At 43.0% G+C, this 16,861-nt stretch overlaps 1 protein-coding gene across 1 annotated transcript in view; it reads left to right on the forward strand.

Annotated features, from left to right (window-relative positions):
* The window catches only part of ADAM12 (ADAM metallopeptidase domain 12), a 407,749-nt gene that overhangs the window by 270,043 nt on the left and 120,845 nt on the right, over positions 1-16,861 (forward strand). The window contains exons 6-7 of the mRNA XM_053312884.1: positions 304-487; positions 10,234-10,299. Of these exons, the coding sequence (XP_053168859.1) occupies positions 304-487; positions 10,234-10,299 (250 nt within the window). The remainder of the gene's footprint in view (positions 1-303; positions 488-10,233; positions 10,300-16,861) is intronic.

The following is a 16,861-nucleotide window of genomic DNA, read 5'->3' on the forward strand; positions in this document are numbered from 1 at the left end:
TTGTTAGGAGTTTTCTCAAGCAAGGACAATGCAAATGTTCTGAGCAGTGGTAGTGCATTGCTATAAAATGCAAATAGAGTTTGGCACTGGACCCTGGTGTTTAAGTAGAGGGAAATAATATTGTCAACCTAGTGAACTGTATGCTCAGATTACAAACACATAAAATCTACAGTTTATACCCCATCAGGGTTTCATCTAAACATATACTGCTCTTTCATACTTATTAAAAATCTGTCACTTGCTTGAAAACTAACAGAAACAGTCCTGTAAAAGAATGCATCATTTTTCTCTTTTATATCACAGGGGGCTACTTTTATTTGAAGATAAAGCCTATATTCTGGAGCCACTGGAAGGTGCTACAAATGAACACATAATCTACCGAGCAGCAAACCTAAAACTAGCCCAGGGTTCTTGTGGGCATCATCTCAACATCTCAGGCATTACACTGGAGGACACCGCACAGTCTTTTCAGATGTTTACTAGCAGGGTAGGTGGAAATCATAGTTTGGGGCTTCAGGTTTTTAAAGAATAGGTTTAGACAAATTTGGTTTCTGAAGCAAGACCTTGATTAAAGCATATCACAATATGCATGGTTTTAAAAGGACCAGTTCAGACGATACCACCCTTAGCAGAGGCGGAGCCACCATTGGGCCAATAGGTTAAAGGAACACGGGCTCCGCCCAATCAGGGGCCATGCTTCACGGCCCCAACATGCCCCCCACGTCTGATGTCATATGTGGGGGTGCTGGTTTAGCTCCTGAACGGGGGCCGCACAGTCCCCGTTTGGGAGTTAAAGGGCCACTGAGTTTGCAGTGCAGGGAAGAGCCACTCCTGGCTGTGCTGGAGCAGAAGTTTAACTCAGCCCCTTCGGGAGTTAAATGGCCGGCGCTGCATTTGCGGCACAGCCTGGAGCAGCTCTTCCCTGCAGGAAAGAGCCGCTCTGGGCCGCGCCGCGAACACAGCACCAGCCTGAGTCTAGCTCCTGACAGGGCCGCGCAGCCCCTTCGGGAGTTAAACAGCCAGCCCTGTGCCAGCCTGACTCACTCTCTCCTGAACGGAGCTGTGGGGCTCCATTCGGGAACCAGGCCACGCCCCCTGTGTCTGATGTCAGACGCAGGGGGTGGGGTGAGTGGTGCCATGGCCGCATACAGGCCTCTGGTGGTCAGGCTCTGCCACTGACCCTTAGCACACACAATCAGGAAGGGGACGCACTGAGATTGTATCCAGTGGGACAGCCTTTGGGTATGTCCCATCCTCCTCCCGGCATTTATCGCATGGGGGAGTGCTATTCATCTGAATGGTCCTCATATACATGCTCTAAATACTTATTTAAACAAGCATTTGGAGTGTATAAAGGCCTTTATACAGCCTCCCTACATGATAAAGGGATGCACTTGGAAGTTGTCAGGTCATCCGTGGACGAAGTTCCAACAGGTACATGTCGATAAGTCCCCTTCTAGATTGCATGTGCCAGGCAGGGAGGTGGTATCATCTGAACCAGCTCAAAATGAGATAAGATTGGGGGAAATAAGTTACTTTGTGCTTCCTATAGTTATCAGAGGGTTATACATCCAGACCTTTATTATTCTATGTATCTATTTTTGAACCTTTATCCTCAGTTACTCCAGCTACTTTGTTTCCACTGTAACAGACCTTCTGAGAAATGCTTTTGTCAGTCAAGAGTTTAGGTGCTCCATCCTTACCTGGCATCCTCCATGGTGTTTGGGGTGGGCAGATTCGTGTCTGGCCTCTTAGACAATGGCATGCATTCTCTGTGGCACTTTGGAGTACATGTGCCCCCTTTGCAGATGGCTGTTTTAAAAAGCTGTCTTCACCCTCGGCTCAGCCTCTGTGTTTTGCACATAGCACCCACTCACCTGCCTGCCTGGTTTTCAGTATGGGTTTAACTGGTTGCCTTTTGGGGCCCAAGCAAGAATTTTTTGTCCTCATCTGATTGGACTTTATATGGGAATTTTTGTCATTTCCTTCACACTGACTACTTTTGGTGTGTGATTTAAGTAGTGGTTGTCATAAGTGGTGTGTCCTCATCATCATTTTTGTCCTCATCTGATTGGACTTTATATGGGGATTTTTGTCATTTCCTTCACACTGACTACTTTTGGTGTGTGATTTAAGTAGTGGTTGTCATAAGTGGTGTAATGCCCTGATCACACTGGCAGATGACTGTCGGTATGGAAGTGTGGATTTAAAATATCGGTGCGCAGTTCGAGGCACTTTCATAGTGATTTCCGTGGATTAGCCCCTCAGGGCTAGGGGGCTTGGAGGTGTCTAGGAATGGAACATCTTTGTGGATTTGCTTGCTTCACCCACTCAGAGTTGTGGGGCTTGGAGGAGTGTGTTTTCAAGTGTTTGTCTAGATCAGGGGTAGCAACACGTGGCTCTCCAGATGATGTTAAATCACAACTCCCACAACCCCCAGCCATAATATATTACAGCTGAAGATGATGGGAGCTGTAGTTCAGCAACATCTGGAGAGCCACGTTGCCTACCCCTGCTCTACAAAGTAAACTGTGTGGCCTTGAAGGGGCTGGTGGTCATGTTAGAGCTACTGGTCTCCAAACCAACTTTGGAGTGAGGCAATTGTCACTTAATGAGACAATTGCCTCTCTACTAGGAGTTTACCCACCCTTTAGTTAAGTGTCTGTTGTAGAACCTTTTGTAATTGTTTATGGATGCTACACAAGTCCGATTCCATGTAAGGTTATATGTATAATGGATGTATGGGAATGGATTGCCACCTCTACTCTGTCCTTTGTTTCCTCATTTGCTGAACTCTTTCTGATAGCGAGCTGGCAGATAAATACTCAATGGTATTTTGCTTAGTGCCCACTGCAACTTACAACAAACTTTCAGAAAATATCCTGTAAAACAGATTGTGGTCCTGGAGTGAAGAATATGTTCGTTAGGTAACTTTGCTGTTAAAATAGTACATAGAAATATGTATAAGTGACCTAGGCTGCAATTGCCACTTATACACTTACCTGGGAACAAACCCATTGAACACAGTGGGATTTCATTCTGAGTAAACATGAATAGGCTTGGACATGCGTAGGTCAGTTGTACTAGGAAAAGATATTTTTCCCCATTGGTATATGGCTTGTAATTGTTTTTCTGAAAGAAGAAATACACTGGAATCAAAATGTAAATCTAGATAATGAAAGCTGTATATAATAAAATGGAAGGGAGTCTGGGCAGATGGAACAAATACCACTACAAGTTTATATATGCATTGTGTTAGTATTAAGTAGTGGGTTACATTAGATATCAGAGAAAAACATGGTACAAATATGTCCATATTCAATATTGCATGATAAATATTACAGTACATAAAGCACATTTGCCTATGAAGCACACTTAACTTTTATTATTAAGAATTAGATAAACCAGCCTACCAGCATCAAGGGATGTTATTTATGTGATTAAGCAAATGTACTTGCATTGGATTAGTATTAAAAAGTACATTTCCAAATATTGTTTGCTCCTCACTACATACTGTATTAACACTTTTAAAATCATTTTAACATTTTAAATGCTAAGCCCATATCAGTAGATGTGTGAACTGTTCTTATTCATAGAAACTACATGAGTATCTCTACAAAAAGATTATATTTACAATTTGTTTGATAAAAGGTTTTAAACTATTTCTGCAGATTCTTCTGGTAGAAATGGAAATATCTTCTTTTTTAACGCACAAAATTTTTAATATAAGGTTTAACAAGTACTATTGATAAAAGCAGTTATTAAGAATGTTAAAGGGCTGTAGCCCTGTGCTTCCTTTCTTGATTGTAGCCTTGTGCCTCCTTTCTTGATTTCTTGACTCAGTTAAACTCAATAGGACAGAACAATCTGATTAAATACATTAATAGGCCTGGGCTCCACATCAGATTTCCCTAATCTGGAAAAATAATTTATAAATTTATCCTAGAGAGCCATGAGCAAAATGTAGCACGCATGAGCCATTGCTGCAACCTCAGAAAAAGCGCAGGAAAAAACCAGAAGCACCTGTACTACTCAAGGACCTAGTTTAATCAAGGGGAAATGCTCCCTTTTAAACAAATTGTGAAAGGCATGTATTTGCTCTCTCTGGAGTGAAGATAAAGTGACATGCAACCCTGTCCTCTTCCTCTAAATGGTAAGGAGGAGGAGAGGGCAGTGTGTGGGGAAGTCCAACAGATATTTGGATGCCTGACACGACACACACAACACAGCAGTTGGAAGGGGCTGACATGGTCAAACGTCACTGTTGTGTTGTTAGATACAACAATAAATACATGTTCTAGTTTAGAATGTATGTGATCAGATCATGCATGGTTCCTTCTAGGGATGTGCACAAAGCGTTTCGTGCACATCTGGGGCAGTGGAGAGTGGGGACTTATCCGCTTTTACTCTTACCTGTCCCTCCGTTGCAGTTCCGCTGCCCACCCACCCCCCACCCCCGAGCAGCATTGTTTGTATGAAGTAGCCGGGCTCTCTGTTTGCCGGCTGCATTTGCTTTGGAACAGGAAGTTCCCTGTTCCCAGCAGGAAATAGCATCTGAGCATGTGCAGATGCCATCTTGAGTGCTCAGTATTGCTGATCGCTCAAGAGAGTGTCCGCACATGTTCAGACACCAATTCTGCTGGGAACAAGGAACTTCCTGTCCCTAAGCAAATGCAGCCAGCAAACAGAGAGCCTGGCTGCTTCATACAAACAGCACCACTCTGGAGCAGCAGGGTAGTAGGGCTGCAACAGAGGGACAGGTAAGACCCACCTTCCTCCTTTTAAGGTGCCCACAAGCCCCAAGCCAAAATGATTCAGCTGAGACAGCTCGAAATGTTTTGGCACCTGGAAATAGAGGTGCCAAAATGCTTCGAGCACATCCCTAGTTCCTGCTGCCCACAAGTTTCCTACTCATGTTTTTGATCTGTACACACATTCCATTGTTTCCATTTTTAAAATGTCTATTTAAATAAATGTTAGCTCTTCCTCAAAACAGGGAAACTTAGCACATAAAGTAGTACATTCCAATATAAATACTGACAAAGCAAATCAAGAGGCAACTTAAAATAAGATCACAAATTAACACTGGAACTTGTTAAAGGGCTTAAAAATGTGACTATTATGGCTACTATGTGGTCTTGATCTGATCTGATTCCACAGCTGATTTATAATAATAATTTTAAAAAAAATAATAATCCCTATTTGGTTCAGTTCTGTAGGTGGAATCAGATCAGGAACCACATAGTAGCCATTAAAAGGCTCATTACATTGCATATGTGAGTGCATGAAGAGATGGTCACCTGTAGATGTCAACCACATGATAAACCAGCATTACTATCCTCTCCTCATGGCTTCCCTTAGAAATTTAGGCAAGTTTGCAAAAACTGGGCTTATGTGGTTCAATCTACAGATAATTATCTCTTTTGAGTTGATTCAGACAATACCTGATTCTGTCCTGGTGTGTCCCTATATTGTGTTAGGACAACTGAAGAAGATATAATGATTGGTGTACGCCCAGCATGTCCCCTTTCTAATTGTGTGAGCCAGTAAGGTATCATCCGAACTGGCCCTTGTGCTTTCAGCCATCATGTGATAAGCACCTAAGCAGTTTCTTTGGGGTTCCTGCCCATCTGTTTTGATCTTAGATTCAATAAAAGTAGTCTTGAAGAGACAATGAAAGGATGTGGTAGTAGAACAAGAAACCAAGAAGAGCTTTCTCTGTACAGTCATATAATTTATAAATATGTTACATTGCTTAATTATTTCATTTTTAAAAGATTAGTCTAGGATGAATGAGGATGTTGATTGCGCTATGATAGAGATTAACAGTGCTATGCAAGCACTGAGAAGTGATAATTAGGTATATTTTAGAAACAATCTATTGAGGAAACACCCTCTGGGCAAGTAGTGGAACAGATTAATAATGTTAATTGGGCACCAAGTACATGAGCTTAAGCCAGTATAGTCAAGTCTATATGTACAAGAGCCTTTTTGTCCCATGGTTTAAACCCTTCAGAGCAGGAAAGTCCCTTCTTTGTTTTTTTTTGTTGGTTCTATTAGAATGAATAATGAATTTTCACTTAAAATTTAACTGTGGTGGATTTGCTGGCCAAATAGGGGTGGTTATTTGATCCCTACACTTGCAGCCTCAGCCAGTTTCCCCCAAACCATTCAGGAAATTCCCCAAACAAGTTGTTATTGCTGCCACCACCACATGTGTTTGAGCCCACTTCTATATCCCAACCACTCTTATAAAAACACCAATAGTACAGTACACAAACCTCGCAGTAGCTCAAAACTTAAGCAGAGCAATTCTGTGGGGGTTTCAAATCCACAAGCAAAATAATGCACCAAAATAGAAAAAACAGTTTATTCAAAATCAAATCGCATCTACAAGTGAAGGAAAATAATGAGGCGATTCTCACAATTGCCTAAAAGTGGGCAAAGGGAGCCTAGCCCGCTTTTGGGTGATCGTATGCTGCATTGGGAGTCGCACAGCTCCCGGCAGCTAACCACCCTAAATACCCCTCCCCTAAGACGAGGTTAACAGAGCGAGTGCTCCATTGACCTCCTCTTTTTGCTCGTGTGTTGCCATAGCGCGCGGCAACACACAAATATACCCCCGACTATGAGGCTGCAAACAGCCTCCCGGGCTCGGGGGTCTCTCCAGAATGCCCCGGCGCTTGTGTGAGGCATCCTGGAACTTCTGGGGGCCGCGCGGCCCTCGATCCCCGCAGCCCCACTAGTTCCGTGATGGAGCTGGCAGTGTGTGGGCAGCCGATCTCCCTGCAAACCCCTTCCAGCGAGTCTCACTGATCATGAGACTCACCTCAATGTCATTTAAATCCTGGGTAGACCCTTTGCCCCCTGGGTGGTAAAAGGTGGTAAAAGGCACAGAAAACATTTAGTCGTCTAATTTCCTGCACCCTTTGTACAAGCCATTTTCAAACTAGATATAGATACCTGTCCCTGGTCTTGGGATTCTCCTGCCCAAGGAGTTCTGTTCTGACAGATCATAGAACAAGTCCCATGCTGGCATGAGGGTCAACACATGCCATCATCGTAACTCTGGGACCCAACGTCAGTCTTTGGATATGCTTGACAACTCTTCTGCAATGTATTCAGTGAATGCATTCCAAATGCAGGGGGAAAGGGGAAATCACCCCAAATCAGGCCTCACACAATGGAAAACCCTGCCATGTTGGTGGAGGATTAGTCTAGTAGTATGGAATTCCATACTACTCTGGCATTTTAACAGGACTAGAGTGAAGAGGAGCATGGCCCCATCTAAAAGTTGCTGGGTTTTTTAATGGACTTTTGAATTTGAGACCTGACAGCTTCTCTTTAAATAATGATAGCTTGTTTTTAGAATAGGGAAAACTTTGGCTTAAAGAAAAATTGAACAACATCTAGACTAATCCTCCACCAACGTGGCAGGGTTTTCCATTGTATGAAGCCTGATTTGGGGTGATTTCCCCTTCCCCCTGCAGCTGCTGGTGCTTTCCGAAACTATTTCTCTTGGTCTTCTTCAGCCCAGTTTTGGGAGTCACAGGCAGCTGCAGAGGGAATTAAGGAAACAACCGATCTACCTGCTCACCAGCAGGAACCAGCATAAAGTGACAGGCAGGCAGTGGAGGGAGGAGGAGGAGCAAGAGCAGGAGGAGGAGGCCTCCCTGCACTACCCTGACAAGCAAGTGCCCAGAACATGGTATCAGCAGTATTAAAATATATATATATACCAAAGGAGCTTATTACATACCTGCTGCGCTCAGGGTCTTCCAGGCCAAAATTTTGGCACAGATGCTATATGGAATTCAGATATATACACTTGGACAAATGTGTTAGTACCCCTCCATGAAAAAAGAAGAACCCACACTGCTCTCTGAAATATCTTGAAACTGACAAACGTAATTGGCACCCATCATTGTTTATTTTGCATTTAACAAAGATCAGACTTTGCTTTAGAGTTTTGATGCAACAGAATATTTCAAATAATTACACAAATGAAAATGGCATGGACAAAAATGATGGGACCCTTAACCTAATATTTGGTTGCACAACCTTTGGAGGCAATCACTGCACACAAGCAATTCCTGTAGCTCTCAGTGAGACTTCTGCACCCGTCAACAGGTAGTTTGGCCCACCCTTCCTGAGCAAACTGCTCCAGCTGTGTCAGCTTTGAAGGCTGCCTTCTCCAGACTGCATGTTTCAGTTCTTTCCATAGATGTTCAATAAGATTCAAATCAGGGCTCATAAAAGGCCACTTCAGAAAAGTCCAATGTTCTGTCCTTAGCCATTCTTGAGTGCTTTTAGCTGTGCGTTTTGGGTCATTATCCTGTTGGAGGATCCATGACCTGCGACTGAGACAGAGCTTTCTGACACTGGGCAGTACGTTTCGCTCCAGAATGTCTTGATAGTCTTGAGATTTCATTGTTCCCTGCACAGACTTAAGGCACCCTGTGCCAGACGCAGCAAAGCAGCCCCAAAACATAAACGAGCCTCCTCCATGTTTCACAGTAGTTATGCTGTTCTTTTCTTTGAAAACTTCATTTTTTCATCTGTGGACATAGAGCTGATGTGACTTGCCCAAAAGCTCCCGTTTTGTCTCATCTGTCCAAAGGACATTCTCTCAGAAGCATTGTGGCTTGTCAATATGCATTTCAGCAAATTCCAGTCTGGCTTTTTGAGAGTCTGGTTGAGAGTCTGGCAAGCTTGGTTCAATGGTTCGCCCTCTGCAGTTTTAGAGGGAACATATAAGAAAGTCCCTCCAAGGAATCGTTTGTACCCATGTGGCACAGGTGACGTTGAGACAATTTCTCATGTTTTGCTTTATTGTCCTTTTTATAAAGTTATTCCCTCTACCTAGATTGAGCCTTATTTTTAAAAGTGCCCAGGTAATTCAGACAACTTTTATGTGGCTTATTTCTTAATGGACCATCATGTGAAGATTACTGGTACATAGGAAGCTGCCATATACTGAGTCAGACCATTGGTCCATCTAGAGGAGAGCTGGTCTTCTGGTAGCAAGCATGACTTGTCCCCATAGCTAAGCAGCATCTGCCCTGGTTGCATTTGAAAGGGAGACTAGAAGTGTGAGCACTGTAAGATATTCCCCTCAGGGGATGGAGCCGCTCTGGGAAGAGCATCTAGGCTCCAAGTTTCCTCCCTGGCTTCTCCAAGATAGGGCTGAGAGAGATTCCTGCCTGCAACCTTGGAGAAGCCACTGCCAGTCTGTGAAGACAATACTGAGCTAGATAGACCAATGGCCTGACCCAGTATATGGCAGTTTCCTATGTTCCTAGTTCAGTATTGTATACACAGACTGGCTGCAGTTTCTCCAAGGTTGCAGGCAGGAATCTCTCTCAGCCCTATCTTGGAGATGCCAGTGAGGGAACCTGGAACCTAGATGCTCTTCCCAGAGCAGCTCCATCCCCTGATGGGAATAACTTACAGTGCTCACATATCAAGTCTCCCTTTCATATGCAACCAGGGTGGACCCTGCTGGTCTTGTGGGACCACCAAGACCAGCAAGATTCTGTGCAGCGATTTGCAAAATAAGATGTGAACAGATTAGCTTGAATTTTTAGTATTTTAACACAATACTGTATTGTTTTAACAACTTTATTCTGTATTTAACTGTTTGTATGCTGTGTTTTGGTCATGGACCGTAAATAAACTATCTATCTATCTATCTATCTATCTATCTATCTATCTATCTATCTACTGTTATAGACTGTTTGGGGGAGAAAGAGAGAGAAGCTATAATTGCCACACACACACACACACACACACACACACACACGCATCAGAACTCTATATTACTAGATGCTGTGAAGGCACTTTACATCCAGTACCTCAGCATGGTTAGTGAGGATGCTGGCCAAAGCAATCAGTATTTAAGAATATTGCACTTTCTCCTTTTGTATTGTCATACAAAAGTGTGATGAGCCCAAGGCACCAAATGAAAGTGTCTGATACAGCAAGCTTGCTGAACCAAAGCAGCTCTGAGTATGGTTATTGTGTGGATGGAAGGCCAGAGACTGCTTAGGAATCCTATGTACACAACCTTGAGCTCCGTGGTTAAGAAATGAGGTTTAAATTAAATATAAACATAAACACTATTAATAATATTTAAATTGTTTTGTGAAATAGCAGTGTTGTGGGAAATGAATATTTAGAGTTCTGTGCCCCCTTGAAATGCTAACAACATTCATCTGATCTTTCCTTTGGTAGCACAAGAGGGCAGCCCTGAAATCTACCAAATACGTTGAGCTTGTTATTGTGGCTGATAATCGAGAGGTAAGCAAAATCGTAAGTTAAATGTGCAACTAGAGTAAATAATATATTAGAAAGAAGGTTGATGCAGCAATATGTCTTGCTTTTTTATTTTGTTGAAATTATTTATTTATTTATTTATTCATTCATTCACTCACTTTTTATACTGCCCTTCCAAAATTGGCTCAGGGCGGTTTACAAATAAAACAAAGACAGTTAAAATCAATCAACAATTAAAATAAAAAATACCATAAAACAATTAAACAATAAAACAGTTTTTAAAAACCCATAAGATAAAAATTAGATTAAAACATGTTAAAAACACATTAAAATTTAAAAATCAAATCTCAGTTGAAGGCCTAGGGGGAAATGTACGTCTCCAGGGTCCTCCTAAAAGCAGACAGAGAAGGAGATGCTCTTATTTCAGCAGGGAGTGCGTTCCAAAGCCCTGGGGCAGCCACAGAAAAGGCCCGGTCCCGAGTTGCTACCAAACGAGTTTGTGGCACCTGTAGTCAGACCTCTCCAGATGATCTTAATAGGTGACAGGCTTCATGACAGAGAAGGTGCTATCTTAAATATCCTGGACCTAAGCAGTTAAGGGCTTTATAGGAAATAACTAGCACTTTGTATTTCGTTCGGAAACCTATCGGCAGCCAGTGCAGTTCTTTTAGAATTGGTGTTATATGGTCTCTTTGGGTGAACCCAGAGACCAGTCTGCATGCCGCATTCTGTACCAATTGTAGTTTCCGAGCTACGTACAAAGGAAGCCCCACATAGAGTGCATTACAGTAGTCAAGCCTAGAAGTTACCAGCATATGTACCACTGTTTTAAGGTCACTACTCTCCAAGAACAGATGTATGTGGCATATCAGCAGAAGCTGATAAAAAGCACTTCTGGTCACAGCCTCAATCTGAGAAATCAGGGAGGGTTTGGGATCCAGGAGCACTCACAGACTACAAACCTGATCTCTTAGGGGGAGTGTAACCCCATCCAGAACAGGCAGATCTATACCATCTCTCAGATCCCGACCCCCTACAGACAGTATCTCCATCTGGTTTGGATTCAACTTCAGCCTGTTATCACTCATCCAACCCAATATCATCTCCAGTCAGGCACTTAGTGGGAGTCATGCCATTTCCTGATGAAGTTGGTATAGAGAAATAGATCTGGGTGTCATCAGCATATTGATAGAATACCAGACCAAACTTCCTGATGATCTCTCCCAGAAGTTTCATGTAGATGTTAAAAAACATTGGGGACAGTATAGAGCCTTGTGGAACCCAACACTTCAGCTCTTGCTTTTCAGAGCAATAGTCTCCAAGTGACACCATCTGGAATCTGCCAGAGAAGTAGGAGCAGAACCAATGTAAAACAGTGCCACCCAAGCCCTCCTCCTTCAAGTGACCCAGCAGGATACCTTGGTCAATGGTATTGAAAGCCACTGAGAGATCCAAAAGGATCAGCAGAGTCACACGCCCTCTGTAGATTGCCAATTGGAGATCATCCACCAGGCCAAGCAAGGCACTCTCAACCCCATAGCCCACCCGGAAGCCAGTCTGGAAAGGATCTAAATAATCTGTGTCATCCAAAACTGCCTGGAGCTGAGAAGCACCTTGCTCAACCAAGGGAGATTAGAGACAAGCCTGTAATTAGCTAACTCTGAGGGATCCAAAGCAGGTTTCTTCAAAAATGGTCGGATAATAGTCTCTTTAAGACAAGGAGGCATCCTGCCCTCCCTCAGAGAAGCATTTATGATATTTACCAGACCATCTCTGATAATATGACTATCAGGTGAAATAAGCCAAGTTGGGCAAGGATCAAGAGAACAGGTGGTGGGGCGCACAGTCCGAAGCAGTTTGTCCACATCATCAGAAGTAACAAACTAAAAATGATCCAGTTCAATCCTACAAGGGGAGTTGCTGGGCACCTCTACGATAGACTCTGCAGTAACTGTGGAGTCTAGTTCAGCACGAATACAAGATATTTTATCTGCAAAAAAAAGTTGTTAAACACATTACAGCAAGTGATAGATGGTTCCAAATTCAAATTCAAGGCAGAGGGGGTATGAACTTGCCCCCTTACAACCCTAGACAACTCAGCTGGATGTGAATTTGCAGAAGCAATGCGCTAAAGCAATATGCTAAAGACCACTTTTATTCTGAGCATATTTTCAAACCTGTTTTGTTATTTGGTGCTGGGCCTAGTAAGAAGACAGTAAGGAAACATACAGAGAGAGAGAGAGAGAGAGAGAGAAGAGAGATATGTTTATTCGGTCATTGCCCGGCAAACACTAACAATAAAACAGTATGCATTTTACAAATAATATAACAGAATCTGGCCATGACAGAGATAATATCATTATCCACAATAGTTAAAAGATAATTTAAATAAAATTCTACAGATGTGAGGACAATTGGCAAAAGGAGTAATGTGTAGAAAACTGGTCAGCAATATCTGATAAAAGGCCAGCAGTATAAGGGCTTATCTGGCAACTGTTTAGCTGTGTGCCACAGACCACAACTAACCCTAGAAAGCAATGTCAAATAGGGTAAATCCTAGGGTTACTGAAGGTCCAAAAATATCCTTTTTGATTCAGGAAATGTCAGAGGATGTTCACACAAGATTAGCATATATGTTGGATTTAGAACCAAAATGCCTAGTAAGTTGAACCCTCCACTGTCGAACAAATGCAGTAATACATGCAAAGGACCCTGCAATTTTTGGGTAGCCTTGGTAGCCAACCATTATTCCTACTGGTCAGGAAAATCACTGGTCAGTGAAGCTTGGATTTGTCATATCCTGCTCCACAGAGTCAGCAAATTCAATACATTCCTTTTTTAACTCTTTGTCAACTCTGGACCAGATCTTTACAGAGGAGGAACAGTGTCAAGAGGTGTGTGTGTAGACCTCAAGAGGTGTGTGTGTCAGTCTGCCTGTGAGCCTCTAGCCCATGACACTGATGCTGTGTCCCATCACAAAATGTGGTCTGATGCCATTTTGATAGACTTTAAGGTCATTCACACGACATGCGAACAGGGTTGGGAGGGTGCAGGGGAAGGCAGGATCTATCTTACCTTCCCCCCAGACAGTCTTCACTTTGAGTTGGGCCATGTGGCTCCTAGCAGTCTGCTCACCTGGAGGCTGGGAAAATGAAGCCCAGGCTCCAGAAATCCCTCAATGCTCCGCACATTGTATTGGTGGATACTCCATTGTATTGGAGTATTGGTGGATTTCCCCACAAGCCAGGTGTTCTAGGTGCCTGGCTCTGTGTCTGCTCGGGCTGTATACACACAACTGGGGACCATGGTGGAAGGGCGCACTTGTTCCCTTCTATCCCAGTAATAGCCAGGGGGTAAACCCCAGGCTACCCAATGGAGCGCCAGGATCAACCCCAGTCCTGCAAGCATGCATGATCGGCAGTTGGATGAGTTGCTGCAGGGTGTAGCACAGGTTGGCGGAGTGGCCACCACCCAGATCCCCAGCAGGACATTTTGGGGTCCTCGGGGGATGTAGGACCACACTCTGAAGCAGAGTTCTGGTCCAAAGAGCACCGCTGATGAGACTGTAAACCACTGCCAATTAGAGCTGGCAATACTAGGCTAGATTGATTAAATTGTCTGATTCAAGACAGTGTCATATGTTCATCTCTGCTGGTTGCCAGAATTACATTTCTGGTAGCCTGGAGACATATTTGTTGACCCCTGTGTATGCATTACATTAAGCACACAGTCATTTACAAATGAGCTACCCAGGGGAATCAATCAGAGTTGTGAGACAGATATTTTAAATTCTTATGAGTTTTGATGCGTACGTTTGGTGTTTAGAAGAGATATGTGATTCAAAGATCTACAGTCAGCATTGGGTGGGGGGAGCATGTTGATATTAGGATTGCCATATAACATCAAATAATTTATTGAAACAGAGGTGCTGAAGTCAATTCCCTGCAAACCCTGCCTTTAAACTACACATATTTGGAACTGACTGTTTAGAAGTGAGGGAAATACATTCTTCATATGCTCAGAGACATTATTACTCTGCATGTTTCTAGAGCTGAGAGTATTTTTGAACTAGTACAAAAAATATGCTCTGGAGTAAGCTCACATTTTCTGAGGCTTAGCATAGTGAGCCATGACTCAGTTTTATTCCTACATTTCCTGTGCATTTGTTTTAGAGGGGCATATTATGATCCTGTCTCCTACACTGAGAAGTCTTCCAAGAATGCTACTTCTTACAAAGTATATGGCATACATCCTTATTTTTGAATCTATGGTAGACACATTGCCATCACCGTTCTACGATTTGTAGGAAGTCACAAAAATGTGTATCCCTTGCCAATTCCTCAACAAAAAAGAAGAGGAAGTCAAAAGAGAAAGGAAAAGCACTAGACCTGTTCCTGTTAATTCATATTAACTATCCCTTGACTCACTCACATGCTCTGCAGATCTTCAGTAAATTGCCTTTGCCTCAAATCCCATTGACCCTGGAAATAATAATTTTGTAAAGAAGAGGGGATCTCATACAGAGAGTATTCAGCATTCATGGAAAGAAAACTACAATTTTCCAGGGTTCTGTGGAGGAAGCCGTGACAGGGTAAAAGCTTCCGATTAAAACATAGTCCAGAAACTAGGGATATATCAAACTGCAGTTTCAGCAGCAGTTCAAGACCTGGTTGGGATCGGGGAGCGAGAGCTTTAAGAAAGAGAAGAGCAGGTCTTTGCCTGCTATCTGCCACCTCATGCAGATTCCTTCTGGTTTGACACTCGGCTGAAGTACCCCTGCACAGCACCAGCATGCACATGGCAGTGCATGTGTGGGTGCCATTTGTGTGGTCAGCATGGTGTTGCTGACCTCGCAAATGGTGCCCACACATGCAAGGATGCCATGTGCGTGCTGGTGCCACATGGGGGTACTTGGGTGGGTGCTGCCCCAGCAGGAAGCTGCACAGGGTGGTGTAGAGCATGTAAGGACCTGCTCTCCTTTTTCTTAAAGCTCCCAATCCCAAATCTGAACTAGGGCTTGAAACCAGAGGCGTATCCAGGGAAAATAGCGCCTAGGGCAAGCACTGAAATTGCGCCCCCTGTCCAAGCATCTGACACCCAACTTTCAGATTACTTTACCATAATATCAGCTCAAAAATACAAGTCAAGCTTGTTAATCTTTTAAAATTTCAAAAACTATTTAGCAGTGGATGTAGCCAGACCAAAAAATGCTGGAAACCTACAAATTTCAGTATGCTGGGGCTCATGAAATACCCAAATACTATCTGGAGGTGTACTTGGAAAACTAAACAGAAGTGCCTGTCTAATTCTCTACTATGCATTGTAGCATCACTATTACATAAGTTTTAAAAATAAATGGAGAATTTGGCTTTTCCCAGATACTCTGAAAATAATTAAAGGCTATGCAGAGTAAACTGTGTCACTGCTTGGAATTTATTCTAGTATTTCAGAAAGATAGTTAAAATGAGAGAAACAGAGCAAGAAATTCCCAGTGGGCCTTAATATTAAGGATTTCACACTGATTCAAAGACAAACTCACCATTAATAGCCATATTATTAAGACACCACATTTAACTCACTTATCATAAGAAGCAAAGTAAGAGCAAATGAATACAGTCTTAGCTCATAAGCTTCAGATCAGTATTCACAAGCCCTGATTCTCTGTACATAGTGCCAAACTTAATATGTGTACAGTGACTTATATTATATTAAATTTTTTTTTTAACCTGTAGCCCCTTTGGGGCGCTTCCTATAGGCCGTGGGAGGGGGGCATCTGCAAAGGTTACCCCTCCTACTGCTGGCCTCTAGGGCCTCTCAGAGACCATTTGAGCATGTGCAGTGGCCATTTTTTAAAATAATTTTTTTAATGGCCGCTGAAAACAACATGGCCACTGTGCATGCTCAAATGGCCTCTGTGAGGCCTGGTATGGCCTAGGGCCTCACAGAGGCCATTTGAGCATGTGCAGTGGCCATTTTGTTTGTGGTGGCCATTTTTTTAAATTAAAAAAAATAGTTTTAGGAATTTGCGCCCCCCTTCAAGTGGCGCTCAGGGCACGTGCCCTGCCTGCCCTACCCTAGATGACCCCCCACCCCAAGACACACATACCCCACTTGTGTTCCATATTCAGGTAATGACATTTTGGCAACCCAACATGGATAAGAGGTCTCCCAAGTTTAGGTATTACTCTGTAAAATGGAGGACTTCTACAGCTGTTCAGTGGACATGAATTGGGTGCTTGAGCCTACATTTCATGATTTGACCCAAGAAGACTGTGGCTGGCTTGCATAAATGGCAACATTTTATTATATTGGTTCTTCAGATGTAGTTTGCCAGTTACTGAATTAAGCAAGACTGAATAAATTGCTGAGCATTTGCAAAAGAGCTTCAAAAACAAATAGACGAGACAGATTGTCGAAAGTAGCTCAACTTGCTGATGTGCAACCAAAAATGAAAAACCTTGTTTTGAAATATTTCTCAATTTGCATTTTCCCCCATTTCAAAATGACAGATTTTGCCTCTTGAACACCCCTGGTTAAATAGCAGAATTGCTTTCTTCCTCTGGCAGAAAGACAGCTAAAAGGAGAG

This window comes from Hemicordylus capensis, chromosome 3 (genome assembly GCF_027244095.1).
Source record: "Hemicordylus capensis ecotype Gifberg chromosome 3, rHemCap1.1.pri, whole genome shotgun sequence".
Taxonomy (NCBI): Eukaryota; Metazoa; Chordata; class Lepidosauria; order Squamata; family Cordylidae; genus Hemicordylus; species Hemicordylus capensis.